General features: G+C 38.4%; 1 protein-coding gene across 2 annotated transcripts in view; it reads left to right on the forward strand.

The window, feature by feature from the left end:
* The window catches only part of nkain2 (sodium/potassium transporting ATPase interacting 2), a 507,020-nt gene that overhangs the window by 230,679 nt on the left and 264,221 nt on the right, over positions 1–12,120 (forward strand). For both annotated transcript variants that reach the window (XM_048597243.1, XM_048597244.1), the window contains exon 3: positions 2,837–2,917. In XM_048597243.1, coding sequence (XP_048453200.1) covers positions 2,837–2,917 — 81 coding nt within the window. The remainder of the gene's footprint in view (positions 1–2,836; positions 2,918–12,120) is intronic.

Consider the following 12,120-nt stretch of genomic DNA (forward strand, 5'->3'; position numbering starts at 1 on the left):
CCTACCCTCAGCTACTACCTGTGTCACTTCTTCAAAGAACTCAAACAAATTTGTCAGACACGATCTGCCTATGACAAAGCCATGTTGACTGTAAAGTATTAACTTATTTTCTTGAAATGTATATTTACCTTATCCTGTAATGTGCCCTGCATCAGTTTTCCCATGATTGGTGTCAATCTGACAAGTCTGTAGTTTCCCTAAGTTATCCTTTACCCCTTTCTTAAACAAAGGTGTCACATTTACAATCCTCCAGTACCCTCGGACTAGTCCTGTCTTCAGAGGGGCCTGGAAAATTTCTGTCAATGGCTCCATAATTTTCTTCTACGTTTCTCAACAATTTAGGATCCATTCCATCTGGGTCTGGTAATTTCTCTTCCTGGAGTGCTGCCATGCTTTTTAGCACCTCTACTTTATCTCTCGCTATACTGCTCAGTTGCAGGACACCCACATTTTCAACTAGGCTATTTTCTAATTTGGTAAAAACAGAAGCAAGGTATTCTTTTAGTATCTCTGTCATACCCTTTGCTTCAGTGAGCAGCTTACTGAGCTTGTTCCTTATGGGCCCCTTTCTACAGTTCTTTCTACAGTTTGGTTTAGTGCACCCTACCATCCTTTCCTCATGCTTCCTCTTAGCCTTCCTTATTCCAACTTTAGCCCTTCTGCTGCATTTGAGATACTCTTCCTGATTTCTGTTGCTATGATTATTCTGTTATGCATCATATGCCTCCTTTTTTTCCTTATTTTCTCATCAATATCTTTGGTCATCCAAGGTATTCTAGTTTTGGATACACTGTTTATTTCTCATCGGTATTTATTTATCATGGGTATGCACCTAACTTGTAACCTATTTGTCTCTCTTTTGAAAGTCTTCCATTTTTCATCTTGTCTTTTATCTGCTAAAATGCATTTCAAATCAACCTGCTCCAGTTCAACTTTTAGATCCCCAAAATCTGCCCTTAACCAGTCGAGAATCTTAATCATTGACTGAACTTCATCCCATTCCAACTTCATATCGATCCTTAATATATTATGATCACTAATTCCCAAATGCCTCCATACTCTGACATTCTCCACTTCACTTTCTTCAGACCAGATCCAGCATAGCTCCCTCATTGGTAGGACTGGAAATGTACTGTTCCAGAAAGATCTCCACACATTGCTGGTGATAATGATCAGCCACGGGAGTAATCGGTTAATGTTTTTTCATGCGTCATGGCATGATTAATTTATAAATACAATTTGTAATTTTTTATGTTTGGTGACTTTTGTTTTTGCAATGTGGGCAAGCAAACACTATGATAGCAAGTGACAGGGTGAGGTAAGATAAGGTGTGGAACTCTTGTGAAATGGGAAATTGTGATCATATTTATTTTTAATGGTAGCAGAATTGAATTTTTTTTATAGGCAGCCCAGGTCACTACGGACTTTGCCAATTACCTCCGACCTTTCTCCTCTTTCTGCTTTTGCTCTTCAACATCTCAACATTTAGCTGGTTGTATTCTCATGTTGGCATGTGATGCAGCATTCCTCAGACCACCAGAAAACTTGATATTTTCTCTGCCACATATTACAACACTGCTCTAGAACCATACAAGCAACGGAAGTATGTATCAATGTGGCAATAATCTGCTTGCTCAAATTTTGTCTGGCAGCATAGCATGGTATGTATGGCACTCACTTATGCCTCAGTTGTGCATTGTTTCTTGCTGAGGGTTTATCCAAATGGGCTGTTCAGGGATTGAAACCCAGCAAACAAAATGTCAAACATCAGCAGTTCAGTAAAATGATCTCAGTGAAATCTGCCACCTGCTGCAGCCACAACTGCAAATTCAAAGCGCAGCAAGGACAGAGTGACCAGTAGCTGTGAATGCTAGTGACTATGGAACTTTTATGCACAGAATCCTTCTGTTGTATAAGGCAGTTAGTATCTCAGAGTTAGTCAATATCACAAGGGAAAATAATGCAAGACAAAATGAGGGATGTTAAAGGGACAATAAAGAATCAAGAGATGGTTTTTCAGGAAGTGTAAATGACATAAGCACAGCCATTATTGACTGTTTGAGAGAATTGTCATGGTAGTTATGACCTGAGTTATTAAACTTAATATTATGGCTGACAGTTGTCATCAAGGAACTATATGTGATATTCAATTATAGTTTGAGTTTAAGCACAGTAATGCTTCCTATTGTTTGCTCTACAAAGGCAGGAATAGCGAAATAACTTAAGTTAATATTGATATGCTAATTGTGATTGTTACTAATTTCGTATTTATTTATTGTTAATGTATTTGTGGTGTAGCTTTTAACCTAATCATGTTTACTCTACTCCATCTGAAGTTTACGAAATCACAAGAAAGCTTGTGATATATCAGGTAAGCTTAACACAGCAATAAGAGATTTTATTTGACCCTTGGCTGTGGTACATTGCCAGATGTTGCACAAATAAATCACATTTATAGGGAATACTTATAAAAGTGAAGTTTATGTCTGAGAATAAGGAAAATATCTGTGTGAAATTTCAATAAATTTAGTTGGAGTTACATATGTTTTTAATACATAATAATGAATGTCCACAAAATTGTTAGATTATTTAAATCTATAACTTAGTGTTAAAAAAGAGTATTGAAAGCTTATTGTGTCATCATAGGATAAGTTTCTCTTCAATAGTAATTATTATATTTACAACTAGTTATATATACAAGATCTTTACATGAAATATTGATTAACTTAGACGATTATATCTACATGCATCAAAATCTTTATTTTGTTTAAGGTACATCATCTTCAAATCAGTCATTTTACAAAGTGTTTTTCTCTTTTCTTCCTCTTCCCCAAAGTATGCCATCTGGATGGTCCTCTGGGTCACATGGAATGTGTTTGTTATCTGCTTCTACTTGGAGGTTGGAGGCCTTGCAAAGGTAATTTGCCACCTGATGATCTGAAGCTGTTCACCCTCTAATTCTACAAGCTATTAAATCAATCTTGAGTTTTATGAAATGTTCCACATCCTGAGACATTTTTAAAGATAATCATGTCATTTTGAATAGTTTAGCACACTGAGTTAAGTCTTCAATGCAAACTTTATGGTAAAAAAAACAGGTAAAATTTACTGTAAATTCATTAATTGAGAGAAATCTGCGGGAAAATAGCATTGATTCCAGTGACAATTGCATCAGCCTTTAAACTCTCTTGATAATTTGAATTTTAATGTTTTTCTGCACTGAAGATGTTAGAATTGTGTTCTATTCTCTCCTTAGGGGAAATAAACTCCTTTTGTTGTTATATTCACGCATTAATTATTGCAATATATAAACAAGTAAATGCTAGAAGGGAATGTGAGGTACTGCTGATGGAAACATAAAACAATAATGTGAGATAATGCAGTGTAACCATTTTACCTTGCTAAAAGATTAGTTATATCATAGAATATCAAGAATTTCGTGGTTGTGTATACCGGTGAATTTTCATATGAGTTTGCCTGCCTCTCTCAAGATGAAGGGGTCAATTTGAATGACAGAGGGCAATCTCACTCCAGGTCCGTCCATTCTTAAAGGCATGGCTTACCTGGCAAGGAGCAACTCCCCAAACATACCTGAAGGTTACCTGCAAGGGCATTTCATACACCATTAGTTAACTACCAATGGAGGCTGAATATGTCCCTTAAATGCCTCAATTGATCTTGGACATGAAGAATATTCTTGAGTCTTCCTGTCTGGATCTAATTGGAGGAAGATGGGAAGACAGCAGAAACAGGAAGGCAGATTATTATCTGAATGGTGATACATTTAGAAAGGAAAGGCTGTTGTGGCGCAGTGGTTGTGTCCATACCTCTGAGCCGGGAGACTTAGGTTCAAGTCCCATCTGCTCCAGAGGTGTGTAATAACATCTTTGAACCAGTTGATTAAAAACATCTAGATTGGGAAAGGAAGAGGTGCAATAAGACCTGGGTGTTCTTGCAAACAGCTGCTGAAAGCAAGTATACAGGTACATGGCTTTAAAGCAAGAGGATTTGAGTACAGGAGTGGGGATATCTTGCTACAATTATACAGGGCCTAGGTGAGACCATATTTGAAGTACTGTGCGCAGTTTTGGTCTACTCATCTGAGGAAGGATGTTCTGCCTATTGAGGGAGTGCCAAGCAGACTGATTACCAAGGCAGGACTGATGTAGGAAGAGACATATTATAGTTAAGACTGTATTCATTGGAGTTTAGAAAAATGAGGGAATCTGATAGAAACAATACAGTTCTAACAGGACTAGAGTGGGTAAACACAGAAGGCTAACTACCACAATATTAAGCAGAAACTGGGGAATGTAAACTGGAGGTGACTGTTTGAGGGTAAATCCGTATCTGGCATGTGGGAATCTTTTAAAGGCCAGCTCATTAGAGTTCAGGACCAGCGTGTTCCTCTGAAAATTAAGGATAAGGATGACAAAATTTGAGAACCTCAGATGACAAGAGAAATTGAGAGCTTAGTCAAAAAGAGAAAGGAGGCACACGTAAGGTTTAGAAAACTGAGCATGGATAGAACCCTCGAAGAATACAAATAAAGCAGTAAAGAACTTGAACTTGAATTAGGAGACTTAACAGGGCCATGGAATATCTTTAGCAGCCAGGATTAAGGAAAATTCTAAGGCTTTTTTTTAACATATACATACATAAGGAGTAAGAAAGTACCTAAGGAAAGAGTAGGTCCACTCAAGGACAAAGGAGGGAAGTAATTCATGCAGCAGGAGATAGTCCATGAGGTCCTTAATGAATACTTTGCATTGGTATTCACAAGGGAGAAGGACATGGGGGATGTTGAGTCTCGGGAGGAGTATGTTGATATTCTTGGGCATGTTCATATAGAAGAGGAGGGATTGAGTGTTTTGAAATGCATGTAAATAGGCAAGTCCCCATGACCTGAAGGGATCTAGACAAGAATGATGAGGGAGGCAAGTGAGGAAATTGCTGGAGCCTTGTACAAAATCTTTATGGCCTCTTTATTCACAGAAGAGGTCTCAGTGGACTGGAGAATAGCCAACATTGTTCCTTTGTTTAAAAAGGGCAATAGAGATAATCCATAAATTACAGGCTAGTGAACCTTATGTCAGTGATAAGGAAAGTATTGGAGAAGATTCTTAGGGATAGGATTTACTCACATTCGGAAGAATATGGAAATATTAGTGATAGCATGGCTTTTTACAGGGCAGGTCATGCCTCACAAACTTGGTTGAGATTTTTTAGAGGAAGTGACAAAGATGATTGATGATGGCAGGGTGGTAGATATTGTCTATTTGGGCTTTTTAGCAAAGCTTTTTACAAATTCCATCATGGCAGGCTGATACCAAAAGCGAAGTCACATGAGATCCTCAGTGAGCTGGTAAAATGCATACAGAACTGGCTTAGACATGGAAGACCAAGAGTAGTGGTGGAAGGGTGACTTACTGACTGGAGATCTGTGACCAGTGGTATTCCGCAGGGGTCTGTGCTGGGACTCCCATTGTTTGTAATATATCCATATACATATAAATGATTTGGAGGAGAATGTAGGTAGCCTGATTAGTAAGTTTGCAGACAACACAAAGATGGGGGAGCTGCAGATCATGAGGAGGATTGCAAGAGTTTGCAGCAGAACAAAAATAGTCAGAAGACTTGGGTGGAGAAATGGCAGATGAAGTTAAATCCAAGGTGATGCATTTTAGAAGATCTAATGCAGGAGGGAAGTATTCAGTAAATGGCAGAATCCTTCATAGCATCGACATAGAGAGGGATCTAGGCATATGAGTCCACTGTTCCCTGAAAGTGGCAACACAAATGGATAAGGTGGTTAAGAAGGTTTATGGCATGCTTGTCTTCTTCAGTCAGGACATAGAATATAAACATTGGCGAGTCATATAGAACTTTAGTTGGAACCACATTTAGAATATAATGTACTGTTCTGGTTGCCACACTACCTAAAGAAAATGGAGACTTTGAAATGGTTTACCAGTATGTAATCTGGTTTGGAGAGTATTAGTTATGAGGAGAGATTGGAAAAACTTGGATTGTTATCACTTGAAGGTTGAAGCATGGAGGGGCTACTTGATAGAAGTTTACAAAGTTATGAAAAACATGGATAGAAGGATTGTTGGAGTCTTTTTCCCAGGGTAGAAATGTCACTTACTAGGGATCATATGTTTATGGTAAGATGGGGTAAATTTAAAAGAGAAGTTAGAGGCAAGGTTTTTTACACAGTGTGTGCTAAGGAGGCTACAGTATCAATGTTTAAGAGGAATCTCGACAGATAAATGAATAGGCAGGGAATAGAGAGATATGGACTGTGTTGATGCGAAAGGTTTTTAGTTTGGAAAGGCATCATGCATCAGTGCACTCTTGGTGGGCGATAGAGCCTGCTCATTGTAATTGGTTCTTTGTTGGATGTTCCCAATGACAGAAGAGTCTGGAACCAGGGGTCAAAGTTTGCAGATATGATGTAAGCCATTTAGGATGGAGAAATACTGTCACCCAGAAAGTGGGAAGCATGTGGTATTCTTTGCCACAGAAAGCGGTTAAAGCCAAAACATTGAATGTTTTCAAGAAGTAGTTAGTAGTTCTTGGGACTAAAGAAATCAAAGGATATGGGGAGAATTCGGACACTGGATACGAAAAAAAAAACAGAAGTTTCTGGAAAAGCTAGCAGGTCTGGCAGCATCTGTGAAGAAAAATCAGAGTTGATGTTTCTGAGGAAGGGTCACTGGACCCAAAACATCAACTCTGATTTTTCTTCACAGAAGCTGCCAGACCTGCTGAGCTTTTCCAACAACTTGTTTTTTTTTTCCTGATTTATAGCATTCGCAGTGTTTTCGGTTTTTAACGGGATACTGAGTTGGACGATCAGCCATTGAATGACAAAGCAGGCTCAGTTGGCCAAATAGCCTAGCCCCCGCTCGTATTTTCTATTTTTCTACGTTTCTATTAAAGAGCTGGGACACCCACAATGCTTCTTCCTGCTCAATCCCTCTCTCCACTTTTGCATCTGCATCTGGGAGTGGACATTAAATGCAATGCCTAATATTAATTGTAATCTTCCTCAACTGAGAGTCTAGTGGCTAGTTACTGTGAGAAGAAACTAAGTAAACATAATCAAAGTGCAATTGTCCGTATTAAAAAATATTGGCCGTACCATTCCCCAGTGGTGCTGCTTACCTGATTTTCTTTGCTAAGGTTTCTTATCTAGGCACATAATTTCCTTTCATTCACAAGCTTGCTGATCAAAAGGAAGGTTAGTCCCACAGGAATCAGGTTTGTTGTTCTTCACCATTTTTATTAACTACCTTGGTGAGGGTAATGGGAAAACTGTCATAATGTTTGCGGATATAAGTGGGTTCCCTGGATAATTTAAAAAAATATTTAGTGCTCCATTGATATAGTTTCACATCATTTGTACTGCACTTAAAATTTAATTAGTACTCCAGAGTCATGTTAAATCACTTTCAATGAGTACCAGACTGGATAGCAAGCTTCACTGCTACATAAATGCAAGTGTGTGTACTTTTAGATTAAAAAAAGACAAAAGGTTTGCTTTACTATACATTTTGCAGATTTATGCATTTGGTTATATTAATGTGCATCTATGACTTGGAATAAGTTAGAATCATCAGCCTGTTTCAATTGGAAACAATAATATTTAGGAGGTCCACTTCCCAGTTGTGCAGAGACAGCAGGATAAGATTCAACTAGAACAGGATAAGCAAGTGTCAGTTGCTGATCCTTGAAATATGCAAGGTTAATTTTTTTGGATGTCATAAAGTTAGAGGCAGCAGAGGCAATTATAAGTGACGTCTGCCAGTAGTTTCAATGATTGCATCTGTATCTTCCCAAGTGGGACTCTGTCGACCATCCCTCAAAATCAAAAAGTCAAAATTAGCAATTTTTTTTCTGTGATAAATTGCTTTTCAGAGTTCTAGATGAGTAGATAAAAACACTAGTTTCTGAACGCAGAATGGCCAGCTTCTGAAAGCAGAACTCTGGCAACTATCAGAAAATCATGAACTGAATTAATACAGGAGCCAGCCATTCCTTGATGAATGATTGCAGAAACCATCTAAGTGTTGTGAGTGATGGTGCATTTATGATCAGATTCTGAGTAATATCTCTTAATCACCTACCGCAGGAATGGAGTAAGTTTCTACTGGAGTGAGTGCTAGTATTTCAATTAGGGAGGTGATTGAGTGCAGATTTGTGCATGTTCCAGGTATGGTTATGAGGAGCTGATGTTAATTTGAGTACGTTTTTAAGAATCAGTTTTAAGAAAAAAAAAATTGGTTTTACCCCTTCCAGCACCATTTTAATGTAGCCCCTTCTCCTCTCCATATCTCTTCCTCACCTTTGATGGTCTGCATTGCCCTCAACAGGTTTTGCATGTAAATTAATCAGTTGGAAAACACTGGTAATTTACTGATGATGGTTAATAGGTTAAAAAAAACCATGTGATTTGGTGGTGGGAGAAAAAAAATATGTTTGGTTGTGTGTAAGAGCAGTTCTGGACATCAAAAAAAATTAGTTTTCACACCTTCCAACTCCATTTTGATTTAGCGCTCTCTCTCTCTCTCTCTCTCCTTCACCTTTGGTGTTATTACAATGCCATTAATGGGATCTGTACAATAAACAATTAGAAACAGGTGATTTACTAGCTGTGGTTAATGAATGAAAAATACCATGGAATGATTTAATGGTGGTATTGTATGGTAGCATTTCCAAACATAAAGAAAATCAGTTCTTGGAGAGCTCATATGTCACAGTGCTAGTGTGCTTAGCTCTGGACCAAGAAGCCCCAGTTCAAATCCCATCTGCTTCAGATAATATTTATCGTTTGACTTAAAGGGTACAACTAACACTATAACATGAAGAATTGCTCTTCGAATATGGGTGATTTGGTGGTGGTTTTACAAAAACAAAATTAGTCTTCGGCAAGGCGAAGGCCTAGTGGTATTATTACTAAACTAGTGATCCGGAGACCCAGGTAATGTTCCTGGGGCCTAGGTTCAAATCCTACTAATGCAGATGGTGAAATTTGAATTCAGTTATAATCTGTAAATAAAAGTCTATTGATGACTACAAAGTCATTATTGTAAACCATTTGGTTCACTAATTTCCTTCCAGGAAGAAATCTGTGGACCTACATGCGAGTCCGGATGCGCAACAATGTGATTGACTTTGAAAAAAACTTTAAAAATCAGTTTCCATAATCTTGTGGCATAGTGGTAGTATCCTTACCTCTGGGCCAGAAGATCCTGGTTCAAGTCCTATCTGCTCCAGAGATCGATCATAACATCTAAACAGTAGATTGATTTTTTTTTAAAATCTGAAAATCTAGTTAATTGAAAGTAACTCTAAAAATCAGTTTCTGTATTGGTAAGGGGGCTAATCTGCAGAAGAGAATAGTGGTCTACATTTATGATGTACTTATGGAGTGTGAATAAATGGATGTGGAACACTGATTTGCTTCTACTTTCTCTGTTGCTAGATCAATATTGCCAGACTAACAGTGGGGAAGCAATCATTTGAAGAATCTAACCTTCATAATATGGTTCTTATCAGATACTAACTGAAGATCTCAACTCCAAGAAAACCATTGCTCTAATTCAAACTGTGTCTCATCACATTTTTTGAAGTAATTAATTGAAGTATTTTAACAGCCTTCGTGGGAAATGTTAATGTACTTTAATTTGATTACTCATTTGTATTTTTAACAATGAATATGTGCATGATATTGGCACTTATTGTTTAATTCGACAAATAGCATCATTTTGCCTTCAGTCCTTTATTCATCTGATGTGAAACATGAACCTGAGATGTTTTTCACAGATAAAGAATTATTAAAAGCAGCTAATAAAGTTAAGGGTTGAATTTTCACGAATGAACTTTCACATATGGAGGCAAGTACAGAAATGAGAATAAGCACAAAAATTCCTGCTGCCAGCTAGCTTGCCAGTTTGCTTGTACCATCTGCCCTGGGCCATTTTCCCAGAAGTGGCGTTGAGCTTGGCAGGAATACCCCCTGCAAAATAGCTGGTTGATAGGAATTAAAGGCCTATTGTCAGAGACCAGCTGGGATTTTCCAGTTGGCTGGTCTACCTCAAACCCTCCTAACCTCCTGAGGTGTTCGGAACTGGAATTAGAATTAGAATTAAGTTTTATTGTTACATGTACTCAAATACAGGGATACAGGAGTACAGTTCTCCAGTGCCATACGTACGAAGGTAACTAGGTACAAAATCATAGGTATAAAGTAGAAAATAAAGAAATCAAGCTAAAAATTTAGCATTGCAGTCCTCATTAAGTCCTTAGCCATGGGCCTGGATCCGGGCTGTTCCACCCTGACAATGAGACCATCACCCTCACTGCACCACTGCTGCAAAACCATGTTGCGTTTCTTCAACGCCATCTTACCTATGGTATGGCCATCATGAGACCATGCTGGGCCGATCTCCACAATGGAGCTGCCCACTGAAGCCGCCGCGTGCTCTCCACAGAAGGTAAGGAAGGTTAAAGCTAAAATAAAGCAAAGAAAGAATAAAGAAATAAAAGCAGACGGTGAGTCTGATGAGTCTGCGATGGGCTTTTACTTGAATCCGCGCTGGGCTTCGCATCGAGTCAGCGCCGACTCAATTCGTCGCCACCGATGCCATCCGAGGACGAGAGGAATGTAGAAAGGGAGAAGATAAACAAGAAAAGAGAAAAAGAAGAAAAAGAAATGGACGGAGCGGATGAGCTTTGGCACAGCAGCCTTACTTTGCTGCTAGGCCATGCAGCTGAAGTTGGCCTGCTTGTGGCAGACAGAGGGACATCACCACAAAACAGGATTTATGTCTCCCTACCTGCTGAGCCACAAATGCCAGGGGGACTCCCTCAATTGGATGCCCTGGCAGTTTTTTTTAATTTAAATGTTTATAATGTTGGAGAGAGAGCATCTTGAGTTAGAGACATTTCCTCCCTTGTTTGAACTGCAGGCTGCTGCTCCTTCTGAGCTAGAATGCCTTAATATGATAGTAAGCTCATCCTCTGGCTCAAAATAGTCAATTCAGGACAGTCATAAGGTAACTATTTCCCATATAAGGCAGGGTTATAATTCACATTTGCCCATAGCATCACAATAAGGCCAACTTTTAACTACAGGTAGTTCTGCTATAATTGGCTGTAACACAATTGATGCATAGTTGATGTTGTTTACATAATGCAAACTTTCTACTGTACAGGTATAATGATTTTCTGAGCGATTTCCCTATAACGTAATTTTCTATAGTGCAATTTTCCATCATGCGAGGTCACACAAGAGCACAACTATCGTGTTACCAGAGAGCTACCTGTTTGTGATATTGGAAGCCAGAAGCTGTTGCTGCAGAAAACCACATTGTTTAAGCCATACTAGCTTACTTTTTCAAATTTTACTATTATGTTATGCAAGTACAATCACCTCTAATTTTTTATTCAAATCTGTGGCTATCCTGATTTAGAGATGTTCCTTCATTGCCAGCATCCTGGAATTCCTACATTGTCAAAGTACTGGAGCAACAAGGACAATAGCAGTTCAAAGTGAAAGTGAAAGTGACCTGTCACCATTTTCTTTGGGTGACCAGAATGAATGTCTTTGCCAATAACATCATCATTGCCTGAGGAAATATTTCTAAAATGGTTTATGTGTTAAGCTTTAACCTGTGCTCCAATTTGCTGCAAGTCTACATTAAACTTCATGTTATCATGATTATTTTAATCTTGCCCTTATTCATTGAGGGATATTTTTTCTAAATTCCACTCATGATCTTCAGAGTTTTTAAAATGTGTTTCAACTAAGTTCATTATGTAGCTTCTCTTCCAGGCCTTTGTTTATCTTTTTGATCTTGATTCTAATCTTCTAAGTGCAATACTGCTTTCTGCTTTGAATTCCGTTTTTTTTTTGTCTTATCCAGAACTATTCGTCTTTAGCCCGACTACTTATATTTATGAAGAGAAGTTAGAATATAAAGGCTCTGCTTTCTTTCAGAGTCATATAGGATTAAACAGCATGGAAAGAGGCCCTTCAGCCCATCATGTCCATGTTGGTCATCAAACATCCATCTATTCTAATCCCATTTTTCAGCACTAGGCCCTTATCCT

Source organism: Rhincodon typus, chromosome 5 (assembly GCF_021869965.1).
Source record: "Rhincodon typus isolate 14 chromosome 5, sRhiTyp1.1, whole genome shotgun sequence".
Lineage (NCBI taxonomy): Eukaryota > Metazoa > Chordata > Chondrichthyes > Orectolobiformes > Rhincodontidae > Rhincodon > Rhincodon typus.